This window comes from Choloepus didactylus, chromosome 18 (genome assembly GCF_015220235.1).
Source record: "Choloepus didactylus isolate mChoDid1 chromosome 18, mChoDid1.pri, whole genome shotgun sequence".
Taxonomy (NCBI): domain Eukaryota; kingdom Metazoa; phylum Chordata; class Mammalia; order Pilosa; family Megalonychidae; genus Choloepus; species Choloepus didactylus.
This window is the reverse complement of record NC_051324.1, coordinates 17288224-17306336: the sequence shown is the minus strand read 5'-3', so window position 1 is coordinate 17306336 and position 18113 is coordinate 17288224. Positions and strand designations below refer to the sequence as shown.

The window sequence follows — 18113 nt, the reverse complement described above, 5'->3', positions numbered from 1 at the left end:
TATGTTTGGTAGACTGGATAATGTCCCTGCAAAGGTAGGTTCAATTCTTATCCCCCAGGCCTATGGGTATGAAGTCATTTGTAAATGGGATCTTCGAAGATCCTGTTAAGATGAGGTCAAACTGAAATTGGATGGGTCTTAATCCAGTATGGAAGGAGCCCTCATAAGCAAAGGAAATTCAGACATGGAAATGGAAGCCAGAGGAGGAAAATAATCACCAGGTGACAAAGACAGAGATTTACTGCCAGCAAACCACTGGCAGAATGGTAGACTTTGGAGCAAGCATGGCCTGCCAGTATCTTGATTTTGGATGCTAGCCTCCAAAACTGAGAGACAATAAATCCCTATTGTTTAAGCAAAATGGTTTGTAATATATATCATAGCAGCATGAGAAAACTAAGACAGTATGCATCCTAAAATATGTGCATTGTTTATGTTTGCAAAATTTGGGAACTGAATGTAAATTGTATAATATTTTTATCATTTTTATTGATGTATAATTTACACATGATAAAGTGAATCCCTTATACTAGGGTAACCACCACCAGAATTAAAATATGATATATTTGCCTCATTGCCAAGAGTTTCCTAGAGCCCTTTTGCAGTCAGTCCCTCCCTCCACCACAGGACCCAGGCAATCACGGCTCTGTCCTCTGTCACTGTAGGTTAGTTTGTATTTTCTAGAATTTCAGACAGAATTTTGCCCATTGTGACTGTTATATTTTTATTGTCATCATTTGCATTTTAGACAATATCTATATTTAAATTTTACAAGGTATAAAGAATAGAACAATAAATACCCATACATCAATAATGCAGCATAACAAATAGAACTCCCTGTGTATGTCTTCCTTTCAAGGATTACCATGATCCTAACTTATGTGTTTATCATTTCCTTCCTTTTCTTTATTGTTTTATTGCATGTGTATGTGTGGTAGATTGGATCATGTCCCCTGTGTCTGACTTCTTTCAATCAGCATAGTGTCTTAAAATTTATGCACGTTGTTGTGAATATCAGAAGTCTTTTCCCTGTTATTTCTGATTAGTATTCCATTTGTATCCATTCACCTACTGACAGACATTTGGGTTGTGGAAAGGCAGCTTCTGAAATGGCTCCCAGGGATTCCTGCCTCCTGGTATCCATATCCTCGTGCAACCCCCTTCCCTTGTATGTGGGAATTTAAGGACTTGCTTCTAACAAATAAACTATGGTAAGAGTGATGGGGCACCACTTCTGAGATTAGGTAATGTTTCTTGATCACATGCTCATGAATACCCTCGTCTTGCTTGCTCTGAGGAAGGAAGCAACCGTGACCAGTGACGGATGTGTAGTTTCTGAGCTAGGAGGTTTGGGAGAGAAAAGTAACACTTTGGAACAGTTATATTAAGTATACTACATTTAAAAATATGACAACCTAGTTGGAGCATAAATGATTATCCTTTCAAGGGCTTTGTTGTGTGTGTGTGTGTGTGTGTGTGTGTGTGTGTGTGTGTGTGTGTATGAGGAAGATGACATCAAATAAGAAAGACACAGCAGGAGATGGAGATGGAATATTCCATGCATGACCTTAAGATATATCACATATGCATTAATGTCATTTTTATTTAGTGGTCTACTACCTCTCTAGATTTTATCTGTCCCCTAAACATTCTGAGGGACTCTTGTGTGGTAATGAAGAGCAGCAGCTGATTTTCAAGGAATGAAATAATCCTCAGCACTGCACGTGTTGATCAAAACAATGCTCCACACTCTGATCTGAAGGGACTCTCTTGTCCCCAATAGAAGGAAACTTCATAGAGATATTCTTGGCTACCTAGGCTGTGATTGTCCACATGGCACTTCCCTATAGAACATTGCTGCCCAGGCCTCCCAAGGCTTCAACTGTGCCCACAAAATGGGCACTGCCAAATTCAGGGTAGCTACTTGACCAGGTGCCTGCCTGGCAGAACCAAACTTCATTCCCTGACTTGTTTGTATTGTATTATCACAATCAACAGTACCCAACATACCATATATGATGCTCATTTGTTTCATTTATTTTGTCTGCCTTCTTTAGAAGATGACTGACATGAGTGCAGAGGCATTCGTCTGTTTTGTTCACTGCTCTATAGCCAGTGCCCTAGAAGGGAATCTGGGTCATAGAAGTAATTCAATACATATTTGTTGAAAGAACAAATGAATGAACAAACTAGGTAGGGTTCTCCTTGTAGGACAAATACTTAACTAAAATATTCTGGCATCAGGAAATAGAAAATATGGTTTAGGATTGATTTTTCTTGTCTCTGCCATCATAAGATATATTTCTTAGCCCCAAAAAAGGCAGGAAACAAGAAATTCTACAACCTCTCAGCACAATGATTGTCTCCCCACAAGTACCCGCCACAGGGTGCCCTGTACATCAGGGTTTCTGAGGCTGTAGATGAGTGGGTTCAGCATGGGATTGATAACACTGATGAAAATCCCAACACCTTTATCCTTATCTGAAGCCTCCTCTGAGCCCAGACACATGTAGTTGAAGATTCCTGATCCATAGAATAGGAAAACCACAGTGAGGTGGGAGCTACATGTGGAGAAAGCCTTTTTCCTGCCCTCCACTGAGCGCATTTGTAGAACTGCAGCTGCTACATGGATGTAGGAAGTGATTATAAGAACCATAGGGGTGCTTGTCATTATGAAAGCCATTCCAAAGAGCAGCAGCTCATTGAGTTGGGTGCTGGAGCAGGAGAGCTGGAAGAGCTGGGGGAGGTCACAGTAGAAGTGATTGACCTCATTGGGACCACAGAAGTTGAGGGTGCTTAGGGCAATAGTGTGCGTTAGTGCATTGGCGAGGGCACAAGTCCAGCACATGGTCACCAATATCCTCTGGACTGCCTGGCTCATGCAGGTGCTGTAGGTGAGGGGCCGGCAGATGGCCAGGAATCGGTCATAGGCCATGGCTGTCAACAGGAAGCAGTCTGCTCCACCCAGTAGGTGGAAGAAAAAGAGCTGTGAGATACAGGCATCATAGGAAATTGTACGCTTATGGGACAGGAGTCGACCCAACATGGGAGGAACAGTCACGGTGATACATCCAGCATCCAGTGCTGATAGATTCCCAAGAAAGAAGTACATGGGGGTGTGGAGTTTGGGCTCCACCAAGATGGCAGCCAGGATGCTGAGGTTGCCTCCAATTGTGACCACATAGGCAAAGAGAAAGAGAACAAAGACCACAGATTGCACATTTTCTTTTTCTACTAATCCCACAAGAATGAACTCAGTAGCTGCTGTCCTGTTGGTCCTGGCTTCTGGCCCCATGAGTCACTGTAAGAAAATGTCCCAAGAAGGGAAACATTAACCTACTCAATTCATTTACTCAACATATATGTTTTAAGCCCTCTCACTGCAAAGCACTATGGTAAATTTCCAGTTGTTCTGGTGAATATTTTCCCAATCCCCAGGCCATACCTCACACATGGGCCTCCTCCATCATCTGAATGCCTTTACTCTTCTCTCAGCAGAGATGCCCATCACCATAACCACTTTGTCCCTCCCACCTTCTGTTAGCCGAAAGGGACAGAAACCTGGGAAAATAAGTTAAAGAAAAAAAAGAAGACTTCTTCCCTGAACATAGCAAGATTAAGATGGTATTTTCACCATTTTTCTCTGAGGGATCACCCCAAACCTATTTAAGCAGATTCCAGAATATAAATGTCAATTGCATTTCCACAGAAAGTAAAAAGCAATTTCAAGGCTTTTAGAAATAATGAAGATCAAGTGAAGATGTGGCAAGAATCAGAGAGAAGACACACAGTATAGTTATTAGAAAGACCAGCCAGCCACATTTCTCCAAGGTGAGGGACATATGCAGGTATAAGTGAAAAATCTTATGTTCAATAAATTCCTAATGCCTTGTTATTAATCAAGCCCCTACTCTGGACTTTGAATAAGAGACTAATTTAAAATTATTTATTCTCTTATATTGTATGCTCTCCCTCTCTAAAATAGAAGTTGGACGCATGGTCTGAAGGTTGGTTGCTGCTAGATGCATTTCAGTTTCTGCATGGAAATCCATTGGCCTTCGCTTGCCCTGACTCAGGCATGATAGGTTGGCCAATAGCTCTAAGGAGAGGTCCTGGAAACAAGCAGGCAAAGACTTAGAAAACCAGATTGAATCAAGTCTTAAATTTTATATCAAGCCCCTGAACAAAAAACATCTATGTCTCTCTATTGCCTTGGATAGTCAGGACTAGAGCTTTGTTAAAAATAATGTCATTCCATGAATAGAATGGAATGGAATCAGAGGATGAGAAACAGTTGCTCAGTTAGGAAACTCTACAGAAGAGAGAGTGATGACAGCCTGAGCTGGGGAGTGAAATGCAGGGGCAGAAGTGGCCAAGGCAGTCCTGGCACTATAGAGGCTCTAGCAGTGTGACTGATGTATCTGGGAATTCATCACCCTGAAAAATCCTTTGCTCTTTAAAATGGGGATTGAGTGCACAGGTTGGTGGCCTGGCCATCTCTGGTCTCAGTTTGAATCCTAGAAGCAGAAAATTCACACAAGCAAGCTGTTTTTAGTCTTTAGGTGAGACTGTAAAGCAAGTTGGCTATATTGTAAGTAGTTCCACAGCTGCCTTTCAGCATTAGCTATAGAGAAGTAAAGCCTCAGAGCACTCTCAGACAGTCAGGAGTAATAGGGCATGCTCCTTTCCCCAGAAAAAACTTCACATCAAAACAAACAAAAACCTGTCTCAGAAATCTTTCATCTCATTTAGGCTTCAAAAAGGAATCAACACAAGATATATTCAAAGACACTAGAATAAAAAACATGTGGAGTGGGGGACAGGAAGAAAAAAGCAGGAAAATAGATGGTAGTTTCCAAATACTCAAAAGAAAAATGGTTCTGCATATTGTGAGAAAAAAATCAACATGAACTTAAAACATATAACACAGAATTCACCTCTATATTATAAGAGCACAAGGCAGAAATACAGGAACTTAGGAAGGAGTTTCAAGATATCAGAAGATGAAATGTGAGGACATAATTCAGGTAAAAAGAGGGGATGAAATACACAATTAGAAAAAAGATAGTAACTGGTACCAACACAAGGGAGACAGGCACCAAGGTGAGAGGGAATCAAGAATAATGTGTGCATATATTTATATGTGTGTGTATATATTACATGTTATATATTATCACATATTATATTAATATTTAAGAACAGGAATTTCTCATTTTACTTATATAGATAAACATGAAGAGAGAAAAGACAATCATTTAAGAGATTTCAAACAGAAAAGTTACAGAAATTTAAGATAGCTTACAAAGCTCTGGTGGTCCATATTTTCAGCTGCAATTCCTGACTCTCTCTTAGATTAGAGTCTCAATTTGGATGATTATTGGAATCACCTGAAAAGCCCTAAGAAGCAACTACTGATGCTCAGGTCTTTTCACCAAGAATTCTGATTTAATTGGGTTTAGGTGGAGCCTGGGCATGAGTGCATTATTAAAGCTTCCAAGGTAATTCTAACATCCAGCCAGGATAGACATCCCCTGGCATCTGTGTTCCCTGAGAGGCCTGATGATGGCTTCTTACTCCCCACTTCATTACTTTTCAACTTCCAGAACAAAAAGCAATCAGCTCTTCCAGGTTATGCAGAACCCTTTTAGAAAGACCCATCCACCTAGGATTGAAGTCAAGGCAGTAACTATAGCTTAACCCAAGGTTTCATGAGGGCAACATTCATCTCATTGAAACCTCTATTCCTGCAGAATGATGCTTCCAATTTGAGGATACCTCAATCACCATCCTCCCTAATGAGGTCCTCATGGTGTGTCTTCAGGCAATTGGGAAACTGCAGAGGGGATACCAAATGGGTGAGAAATTAAATGTGGCAATCCCTAGGACCTCCTTAAAATTTTAAGATCACAAGCTACTTGGTGGGATAGAGGGTTCATCCTCAGGCTTGATCACCATTGATGAAATTGGCAATTGATAAAAATTTGCAAATAGATAAATCAATGGGTGGATAACAGCACTCTACATACATTACATTAAGAACAATTACTCCCCATTTTCTCTGCTGTGTCCATCTTAACATGAGCCATAGATTGTGACCCTGTGATTTTCCATCTCCTTGCTCATACTGTATCCTCTACCTGTGATGCCTTTCCTCCAACTTCACATGCCCCAATATTTCAAGACAACTCAAATGCTGGCCTTCCTTAAAACTTCCCCATCTCAAAATGATCTGTCTCTCTCTCCTCTAGACTTCCACTACACATTATTGCATGGAACTTATTACTGTTTACCCTCTACAAAGTCATTTCTCTATAGAACATAACTCCCCTATTTCACTGTAACCAATCTGAAGAAAGGATATGTGTTTGATTCAGTTTATTAATAACAATCATTACTATAATACTTCACTTTGCACATAGTTGTGCTACTATTTCTTACATATATAAATGATTGGTTAAAATTTCCATAGGATTTCAGATAATGAGGGCACATTGAGAGTTGGAATTGTCATGGACGACTTTCAGGACAGAATTTGGGCTAGACTTTTACAGATTAGTATAATTTAGGGGAGGTGTAGGGGCAAGTGCAGGATGCAAGGTTGCCTCAGGGAATGTTGATTCCCATTGTTTTGATGGGACAAGCAGGTAATTTTAACAGTCCATCAACTGCCATATTCATCCCATGTAAATTGCACTAAAGAATAAGGCTTTTTGGAGGGTATACCTTTAATAGTTAAGAAAGTCATAGTTAGGGATAGGAGAGCAACAGACAGCTGCTGCCTCACCCTCAGGTGGCTATAGACACAGTTTGATTAAAACCCTTGGATTCTGGGGTGGACTCTGATCATCCAGCGACCTCCAGTGTGTCTGACAGGGGCACCATTATGCCCTTTTCTGAGGAGCTCCTCTAGCATTACCACTCTTAGGTGCATCACAAGTCCCAGGCTCTCTTTATTGAGCAGAGACTGGTCCCTACACTGGAACTCCAACCAGGCCCTTCATGCTCCCAAAGATGAAAAGACTCAACAAAGCCTTCCCTGGAGTGAAGGTTCTATGATGCATGATGGATTGGGTTCCAGTAGGGAGCTGGACTAGTGAATCCCCTCATACCCACCACTAAGAGTTAAGACAGCAGGTTTCATCCAAGATGGAGGGACATGGGCCAGGGACCCAGAAAATGGGCCAGGACCTCTGAATTATAGTCCAAGCTCTTCCACTCTTTTTCTCCTCTCTAGGGCATCAGTTGCACCAAGTATGGAGTTGGGTCTGAGGTTCTGGCAATGAAAACCCCTTCCATTTCATAGAGCAGAAGAAAGACCCATGAGAACACTCACCTTTGAATGGGCATAGAAGCCAGTGAGATCTCTTCAGGAAAGAAGATGAGGAGATGTTGACTCAGTCATATGCACTAAAGCAAGGAAGGGGGTAATGAGGGGGTAAATAAGCTGACATCTTCTCTCTCATAGAGCTATTTTCACTACAGTGCTACCCCTGGGGACCTCAGAAATTAGCTCTCCCAGGAAAGAGTTAGATGGTAGAGAGACAAGGGAAAACAGCTCAAGCCCTTCATAAATATTGCCATGAAGTGTCACACTTCCTGGTAACTTAGATTTTCTCAAAATAGGCTTTGTCTCCATCTCTGGCTTTATGGGCAAGTTGTTAGAGCAAGTGATGTAAATTCTACTTAATGCCTGGATCCCTGAGGCCTAGCGGACTTGTCCATATCCCCAAAGTCACCAAGGCAGATACAAGTGAAGTTGGAACTAGATACGGGTTTCCTAAGGGAGGAGGTTTCTTTCCCAGATGTGAACCCCAAGCGGGTCTCTTAAGAAGAGACAAACAAATTCCCAGACTTGCCTTGGACCCGGAATTAGTAGGAAGCCCCAAAAAGAAAGCAACATGGAGCTTTCTTCAAAGTCAATTTCCTAATGAGTCCTCAGGAGTAGTGCATTCTCCCTCAGGGACTGCATCTTGAGGATCCCATAATGATTTTGGAAGTGGTGGTAGAGGACTGTATTGTGCTAGGACTCCTGGGAATCTGCCTACCAATATGATTTTTTAGGCCAGGCCCTTACAAATCAAGAGCCCTGGTGAAGCTAATACATTAATGAACAGAGGATGTGGGAAGTCGGAGGAATGTGTTTCTCTAGCTCCTATACCTACCATTAATTACTCCCCAACCCCCTCCCCAGGAGAAAGCATTCTCTCTCTCACTAGGGAAACCTGATACAGACTGGGTCATATGGTTATTAGTGGCTTGACTTTGGACAAGCTGCCAAGCCCTTTTGGGCCTCAGATTCCTCATCAGTGAAATGAACATATCCTCCAGCACATGACATTACTCTGAAGATAAATGAAGAGTCATTAAGCTCCTAGTAGCAGTTCAACAATATTACTATATATTATATAGTATATGTTCTAGTTTGCTAATGCTGCAGAATGCAAAACACCAGAGATGGATTGGCTTTTATAAAAAGGGGGTTTATTTAGCTACACAGTTACAGTCTTAAGGCCATAAAGTGTCCAAGGTAACACATCAGTAATCGGGTACCTTCACTGGAGGATGGCCAATGGCGTCCGGAAAACTTCTGTTAGCTGGGAAGGCACGTGAATGGCATCTGCTCCTAAGTTCTGGTTTCAAAATGGCTTTCTCCCAGGACGTTCGTCTCTAGCAAGCTTGCTTCTCTTCAAAACGTCACTCACAGCTGCACTCCGTTCAGTCTGTTTGAGTCAGCATGGTTTATATGGCTCCACTGATCAAGGCCCACCCTGAATGGGTGGGGTCATGCCTCCATGGGAGTATCCCACCAAAGTCACCACCCACAGCTGGGTGGGGCACATTCCAAGCAAATCTAACCAGCACCAAAACGTCTGTTCCACAAGACCACAAAGATAATGGCATTTGGGGGACACAATACATTCAAACAGGCACAGTATATAATATATTACTAGATTACCAATTGATAATATTTTTGAGCACTTGTTGACATGGTAATGTGCTAAGAACTTTACAGGCTTCGTAAAGTCCCTATCAATCCTCACAACAATTCTAAGAAGTAGATTTTAGCAGGCATGTTGAATGTTCTGGCTCACATACGCTCAGATTTTCTTCTTATTTAAACTGTGGCTCCCTTTCTTTTCTTCAGATGATTCTGGGAGGCATTCTATATGCTCTTGCCCAGTCAAGCCTTTGTTGTCCATAGCAGCAATTTTGGAAATGCACCTCACAGACAAGAACAGCTTCCTTCTCTGTTTCACTCTCTTCACAACCTCAATCTTGCTCCCTGGGAACCACTTATCAAATAAATAATCTGCTCCATGAGATTAGCTACCTATAAAACCACACATATATCTTGTGTCAGGCCCTGCTTTGGCAAAACACAACTAAGATAGTTGGTACTGAAAGTGGCCCTGGGGTGCAGATCCTCCAGATGGAGTTCTGGAACTGGACATTCACCGCTTCATGGAATAAGTTGGGTTGGTAATAACCCCTAGCATATGACAGCATCATAATAACTAAGTAGATTATGATACAGTGGGATGAGGTATGAGTGATAGGTGAAACACTGGGTAATGTGTTAGCTCTAGCACATTAATGTAATGAGAAACATGGTGTATTAGTTTCCTAGCTGCTAAAACAAATACCATAAAATGATTGGCTTAGGCAATGGGAATTTGTTGGCTCAGGCCAAGAGAAGTCCAAAATCAAGGCATCAGCAAGGTGAGGCTTTCTTCCTGAAGACTGTGACAGTCTGGGACCGGCTGCCTGAGACCCTTGGTCCTTGACTTTTCTGTCACATGGCAATGCATATCGTTCCATCTCTTCTTCTTTCTCTTCCATTGACTTCCAGCTTCTGACTGCTCATAGGAGCTTCTTTTCCATGTCCAATTTTCTTTGTTTATAAGGACTTCAGCCATACTGGATGAAGGCCCACCCTCATTTGGTTTGGGTGCAACTAAATCAGTAACTTCTTCAAAGGTCCTGTTTACAAATGGGTTCACACCCACAGGGCCAGGAGTTGGGAACTGAACATGACTTTTGTGCAGGACATGATTCAATCCCCAACACATATCTAATTATAAAATGTGTGGAGTTTTAGGGATATTGGATGGCTTTTATTAACTACCTAGGAAGGCTTGAAGAAACAGAATGACAGGCTAAGGTCAGCCAAATATCAATTCACAGTATGTTATGAAAGCCAGAAGCCTCCCATGGTGACATTTAATAAGACATTAATCTGCTGCTGCTAAAAGCCAAACAATGCTGTAAACCAAGCCTAGGATTTAATTGTAGGGGTAGCAGAGCTGCAAAGGAGACTGAATGTGCAGCACAGGCTGGTCTCCCAAGCTAAAGTCAGGTGAGAACCTAAGCTCTAGGATAGAGATGTTTGAGTGGATGGGGCTTGAGAATTTTGAAAATGCAGATTCCCCTGAACCCACTTAGCTGGCATAAGCATCCCTCCCCCTTTGTCTACTTTTGTCTTAAAACCATGCAAATCCCCTGTAAGAAGCATATGCCTCAAGATGATTCTTGCCCTCCTCAAGAGCTTCTCCTACCTCCCCTCCCTGCCTCCATAATAACTAAGGTGAGGTCTCAGAATAGTTGAGAAAGGAAATCCATTTCTGATCTGAGAGGAAATAACTTACTCACTGAAAAGAATTCACCTACCTGTCTGTGTAGGCTGACCAATAACCCATGAAGACATGCAGCTCCTAATCCCTGGAACCTGTGAATTTTACTTTATATGGCAAAGGAGATTTTGCATATGTGATTAAGTTAAGGGCTTTGAGATGGGGATGTTATCCTGTATTATCTGGATGGGCCCAATATAATCACAAATGTCTTTAAATGAGGGAGGCAGAGGGATATTTTGCTACAGAAGAGAAGAAGGAAAGTGACAATGGAAGCAGAGATTAGAGTGATGTGGCCACTAGCCAAGAGATACCAGTAACCATCAGAACCTGGAAGAGACCAAGAATGTATTCTCCCCTGCTTCCCCAGAAGGAACCAGCCCTGCTGACACGTTGACTTTTCTCTGTAAGACTCATTTTGGCCTTTTGGCCTCCAGAACTTTAAGACAAAAAAAATTTATGCTCCTTTAAGTCACTAAATTTTTGGTAATTTATTACAGCAACAAGAGGAAACTAATACAGTGGCCATACATGCTGGCAGTAATTGCCAATTCCTCCAGTTCTTGGAGGAGCATGTGCTGGAGCAGCTTATGAGGACAAATGGAGTGGGGCAGGAAAAAGCTAAATAGGGAGAGTTCATTGACAAGGGAGCACTTTTATCAGACTGAGGATAGTGCATCCTGGCAAAGATGCCTGGAGCTGGTCCTAATAAACTGCTCAGATGTCTCCTTTGAGCTTGGGCAAGATAGTAAATGCAGTGGGGGTGCCAGCATTGCCTTGCAGGAATACTGAGGAAGGAGTAGAAGGGCTAGAGATTAGGAACCTTACGTGAGATCAGAAGCCTCACCGTCTGATTTTATATTCCTGCAAAGGTGCAGAGGAAATTCCTTTTGCTAAGGAAGTAAGACATGCATTGGTGAGGGGAAAACCAGAATGCTTGAGAAACTCAGTGGTAGCCATCCTGCAGTTTTCATTTGCATTTCTCTGTGACTAGTGATGTGCAACTTTCATGTACTTATTGGACATTTGTATATCTTCTTTTGTAATGTGCCTGTTCAAATATTTTGCTCACTTTTTACTGGATTGTTTGTCTTCCCATTAAAGCTATAAGAGGATCCAAGTTTCCATTCGGTTTCATTTCCCTTCAGCCAAAGAATTCCTTTAGAATTTCTTGTAGTGCAAATTTGCAGGTGACAAGTGACAAATTTTATTAGTTTCCTTTTATCTGAAAATGACTATTTTACCTTCAATCTTGAAAGATATTTTCACTGAACGTAGAATTCCATCTTCTTTTAGTATTACTCCACTCTTTTCTGTCTGTAGTGGTTTCTTATGAGATGTCAGCTTTAATCAAAAAATTGTTTTCCAGTGTGTAATTTGTCTTTGCTTTTTTCTGTTTTCAACATTTTCTATTTATCTTTGGCTTTCAAGAGTTTATTATGATGTAGCTTGGTGTGGACTTCTTTGCACATTTCTTTCATCAAATTTGGAAAATTTGGGGTGATTATTTCTTCAACTATTTTTTCTCCCTCATTTCTCTCTCCTCTCCTTTTGAGATTCCAATTCCACATATGTTGTACTTTTATATATCATCTAACAGTTTTGGAGACACTGTGCATCTTTTTCAATCTTATTTCTCTCTATTCTTCATCTTAGGTAAATTTCCTTGATCTTTCTTCAAGTTTGTTTACTCTTTTTTCTGGCATGTCCATGTGGCTGTTAAGTCTACCTAGTGATTTTTTTAATTTCAGAAACTGTATTTTTTAGTTTTAGGACTTCTTTTTTATTTTCTGTTTCTCTGCTGAGATTTGCCATTTCTCTACTGAGATTTTCATTCGTTAAAAGCATGTTCCTTCATCTTCTTGACCAAAAGGGGGAAGGCAAAATGAAATGAAATGAAGCTACAGTGGCTGAGAGATTTCAAATGGAGTCAAGAGGTCACTCTGTGGACATTCTTAAGCACTATATAGATAACACTTTTTAGGTTTTAATATATTGGACTAGCTAGAAGTAAATACCTGAAACTACCAGAATCCAACCCTCTATTCAAAGTTCCATGTAATTGTAGTGTTTGAACACACTGACTGTAGAAGTCATATTGTTTAGAAAATACAGATCCTACACCAAACAAACATCTCTTCCCTTGGCCTCATATGGAAGCTGAAGTTTGAACACAGTTAGTTTCAGTGTTTACCCTTTGGCCATACTTGCTCTAGTCTTAACCAGATCTGCTTTATTCATATCTCTACTTGAAGTCTGGGCTCTATTTCAGCTCTTTTTTTAAGAGTTGCGTATGCATTAATACTGATATTCATATGTGCCGAGCTGTACCTCTGAGTTTCAGGTGTAACACAAATACCCAGTGTTCCAGAGAACAATCAGATTATACATTGATGGATCAACGTCTCAGAGTTTGGAGATAGCCATTTCAATTCAGGAATAGATTTAACTGCTGTAAGAGTTTACAATCTAGGGATCATTACAATAATCATTTCCCTGTTAGGCTGTGTTCTATGATTCAATTCTGAGTTTACACATTTTAGTTAGTCCATATTGGTGAAGCATTATAGTGTTTGCCATGGTTTCTGGTGTACTTCACTCAACATGCTGTCTATGGGATCCATTCACCTCATTGCATGTCTCACAGCTTCATTCTTCTTGTAGTTGCTCAATATTCCATTGTATGCATACACCACAGTTCACCATTCTGTTCCTCAGTCAGTGTACCCTTAGGCCACCTCCACCCATTGCAAATCATGAATACTGCCTCCAAAAACACCAATGTGCAAGTGTTCATTCCTGTCTCTGCTTCTGGATCTTCCAAATACATACCCCATAATGAGGTTGCAGGACCTTATGGCCCTCACATATTTAGCTTCTTGTGGAGCTACCACAGTGACCTCCAGAAAGGTTACACCATTCTGCCTCCTCATCAATCATAAATAGGTACATCGGTCTCTCCATGTTTTCTCCAGCACTTTGACCTCTGTTTTTATTTTTTCCTACAATCTTATAGAGATATATTCACATAACATACAGCCATCCACAGTGTACAATCAGTTGTTCACAGCATCATCACATAGTTGTACATTTATCACCACAGTCAGCACTTGAACATATTTATTATTATGAAAAAGTGTTTTTTTTGGTGAATAATAAAAAAGGTAATAAAAAGAAAAAGAAAAATGTCTTACAATACAAAAGTAAGGACAAACACAATGTTACTACCAAGAATCCTGTATCTCTTCCTTGTATCCCCCTCTCATACACATTTAACTTTGCTATATTGCCTTTGTTATATTTAATGGAAGCATATTGGAATGTTACTGTTGACCATAGTCTCCAGTTTGCTTTGATTATGTTTTTTCCCAAATACCATCCATTTTTTAACACTGTGCATGGTTGACATTCATTTGTTCTCCCACATTTGAGAACATTTTTATACTTCTACATTTAGCAACAGTCATTGGCCACTCCAGTTTTTGCCAAGTTATGCAATCCCAGTCTTCATCATCTATCTTTACCTTTGGTGTCATACATTCCCCTATAACACCTATTTCAGCTTTACTCACAGACATCTTTGTTCCATGTACTTACAATATTGTGGTACCATTACACAGTATTATGCTATCTATTTCTGGATCTATACAATCAAACCTGCTGAACATTTGTGAAGTCCTTCAGCATCAAACGCCTGATCTCTAACCTCTTTCTATCTCCTGGTAGCCTGAGTTATCAGCTTTTAACTCTCAAAGTTTGCTCATTAGTGTTATTTCATATTAGTGAGACCATACAGTATTTGTCTTTTTGTTTCTGGCTAACTTCACTCAACATAATTTCCTCAAGGTTCATCTATGTTATTATATGTTCCATGTCTTTGTTCTGTCTTACAGCTGCATAATACTCCATCATATATATATATATAAATAAATAAATATATATATATACACCACAGTTTGTTTATTCACTAGTCCATTGACAGACATTTGGGCTGCTTCCATCTCTTGGCAATCATGAATAATGCTGCATAAACATTTGTTTGCAAATGTCTGTTTGTGTCTTAGCTTTCAGTTCCTTTGAGTATATACCTAGCAATGGGATAGCTGGGTCATATGGCAAATCTATACTTAGTTTCCTGAGGAACCTCCACACTGTCTTCCAGAGTGGTTGCTATGTTCCCACCAGCAATGAATAAGTGTGCCTCTTTCTCCACATCCTCTTCAGCACTTGTCATTTTCTGTTTTTTGGATAATGGCTATTCTGGTAGGTGTGAGATGGTATCTCATTGTGGTTTTGATTTGCATTTCTCTAACAGCCAGTGAAGTTGAGCATTTTTTCATGTGTTTTTGAGCCGTTTGTATTTCCTCTTCAGAAAAGTGTCTGTTCCTGTCTTTTGCCCACTTTTTAATTGGGTTGTTTTTCTTTCTGTTGTTGAGATGTAGGATTGCTTTATACACCCAGGATATTAAACCCTTATCTGATATGTGGTTTCCAAATATTGTCTCCCATTGTATAGGCTTTTACTTTTCTAACAAAGTCTTTTGATGTATGAAAGTGTTTGATTTTGAGGAGATTCTATTTGTCTTTTTGTTCTTTGGTTGCTGGTGCTTTGTATGTAAGGTCTAGGAAACCACCTCCTATCACAAGATCTTTAAGATAGTGCCCTACATTTTCTTCTAAGAGTCTTATGTTCTTAGCACTTATGTTTAGGTCTTTGATCCAGTTAAAGTTAATTTTTGTATAAGGTGTGAGGTAGGAGACCACTTTCATTCTTTTGGAAATGGATATCCAGTTCTCCAAACACCATTTATTGAAGAGGCTGCTCTGTCCCAGTTGATTTGGCTTGACTGCCTTATCAAAGATCAATTGTCCATAGGTGCAAGAGTCTATTTCTGAACACTCAGTTCGATTCTATTGGTCAGTATCTCTGTACTTAAGCCAGTACCATGCTGTTTTGGGCACTGTAGCTTTGTAATATGATTCAAAGTCAGGTAGTGTGAGACCTCCCACTTTGTTACTCTTTGTCAAGATATTTTTGGCTATTCAAGGTAACTTGCCCTTCCAAAGAAATTTGGTTATTCATTTTTCTATTTCTGCAAAGTAAGTTATTGGGTTTTTAATTTGTATTGCATTGAAACTATAAATCAGTTCAAGCAGAGTTGATATCTTAATTACATTTAGTCTTCCAATCCATGAACACGGTATGTTCTTCCATGTTTTTAAGTCCTGTTCAATTTCCTTTAGCATTTTCTTGTAATTTTCTTCATATAGGTCTTTTGTGGCCTTCATTAAGTTTATTTCTAAATATATTGATTCTTTTGGTTGCTTTTGTAAGTGGAAATTTTTTTATTTCTTCCTCTTGTTGCACATTACTTGTGTATAAGAACACTACAGATTTTTGCATGTTTATCTTGTAGCTTGCCACTTTGCTGTATTTATTGATTAGCTCTAATAGCTTTGCTGCAGATTTTTCTGGATTTTCTACATATAGAATCATGTCATCTGCAAACAGTGAAAGCGTTTGCAGATGACATGATTCTTCCTCTCCAATTTGGATGCTTTTTATTTCTTTTTCTTGCCTGATTGCTCTCGCTAGAACTTCCAGCCCAATGTTGAATAACAATGGTGATGGTGGGCATCCCTGTCTTGTTCCATAGGGAAAGCTTTCAGTCTCTCCCAATTGAGTACAATGTTAGCTGTGGGTTTTTCATATACTGCCTTTATCATATTGAGAAAATTCCCTTCTATTCCTGTCCTTTGAAGCATTCTCATCAAGAAAAGATGTTGATCTTCTTGACCAAAAGGGGAATGTGAAAGGAAATGAAATAAGATTCAGTGGCAGAGAGATTCCAAAAGGAGCTGAGAGGTCACTCTGGTGGGCACTGTTATGCACAATTTAGACAACCCTTTTTAGGTTCCAAAGAATTGGGGTAGCTGGTGGTAGATACCTGAAACTATCAAACTACAACCCAGAACCCATGAATCTTTAAGACAATTGTATAAAAATGTAGCTTATGAGGGGTGACAATGGGATTGGGAAAGCCATAAGGACCACACTCCATTTTGTCTAGTTTATGGATGGATGAGTAGAAAAATAGGGGAAGGAAACAAACAAACAAACAAACAGACAAAGGTACCCAGTGTTCTTTTTTACTTTAATTGCTCTTTTTCACTTTAATTATTATTCTTGTTATTTTTGTGTGTGTGCTAATGAAGGTGTCAGGGATTGATTTAGGTGATGAATGTACAATTATGTAATGGTATTGTGAACAATTGAATGCACGATTTGTTTTGTATGACTGCGTGGTATGTGAATATATCTCAATAAAATGAAGATTTTTAAAAAAAGAAAAAAAAAGAAAGGATGTTGAATTTTGTCAAATGCCTTTTCTGCATCGATAGAGATGATCATGTGGTTCTTTTGCTTTGATTGATTAATGTGGTGTATTACATTAATTGATTTTTTTAGGTTGAACCAGTCTTGCATACCAGTTCTTATAGAACCAGCCTTGAAAATTTTCTATCTGTAGAAAATACACTTAGTTGTGGTGTATAATTCTTTTAATGTTTTACTGAATTCAGTTTGTGTGTATTTTGTTGAGGATTTTTGCATCTATATTCATTAAAGAGATTGGTCTATAATTTTCTTTTTTTGTGGTATCTTTGTCTGACTTTAGTATGAGGGTGATGTTGGCTTCATGGAATGAGTTGGGTAGCTTTCCCTCCTCTGCAATTTTTTTGAAGAGTTTGAGCAAGACTGTTATTAATTCTTTCTTGAATGTTTGGAAGAATTCAATGTAAAGCCGTCTGGTTCTGGGCTTTTCTTTTTTGGAAGCTTTTTGATGACTCAATCTCTTTGCTTGTGGTTGGTTTGTTGAGGTCCTCTATTTCTTCTTGGCTCAATGTTGGCTGTTTATGCTTTTCTAGGAAGTTGTCCATTTTGCGTAAGTTGTCCAGTTTATTAGTGTATAGTTGCTCATAGTATTTCTCATTATATCCTTTATTTCTGCAGGATTGGTAGTTATATTTCCTTTCTGTTTCTGATTGCATTTTTTTTTTTTTCTGGTTGTTAGCAGAAAAGCTGGCTTTTCAGACAAGGGCTCTCCCTCCCTGGATTTGCATATGTGTCTGATTCTCTTTGAGCCCTGCCCTTCTCCTTATTATGTTCACCTGACTCCAAAAAGCCTCTGTTTTTATTTTGTTTTCCTTTTTTTTTTTTTTTTTTTTTTTTTTTGCTGTTTTGCTAGCCTTATCTCCTCCCTGCTGGGCTGACTGCTCCCAGACTTTCCAGTGTCTGCTCTCAGCTTATCTGTGGTTACAGCTTTTGTTCTCCCTCCAGATTCCCAGCACAGATGGCTCCTCCTCCCTTGGGACTGTGCCTGGCAGGGAGGGGCACGGGCCCCCTGGCCATGAGAACTTACAGATTTTGCTGATCTCAGCTGCTCCACATGTTCGTGTTGTACAGAGTTTGTCCAATCACAA

The 18113-nt window shown here is 39.9% G+C and overlaps 1 protein-coding gene across 1 annotated transcript; it reads right to left on the bottom strand.

Annotated features, from left to right (window-relative positions):
• Positions 1 to 2347: 2347 nt before the first annotated feature.
• Positions 2348 to 3307, bottom strand: LOC119514634 (olfactory receptor 3A2-like). Its single transcript, XM_037810451.1, has one exon. The coding sequence runs from the start codon at positions 3293 to 3295 to the stop codon at positions 2348 to 2350; it is 948 nt and encodes a 315-aa protein (XP_037666379.1). The 5' UTR covers positions 3296 to 3307.
• Between the last annotated feature and the right edge of the window lie 14806 nt (positions 3308 to 18113).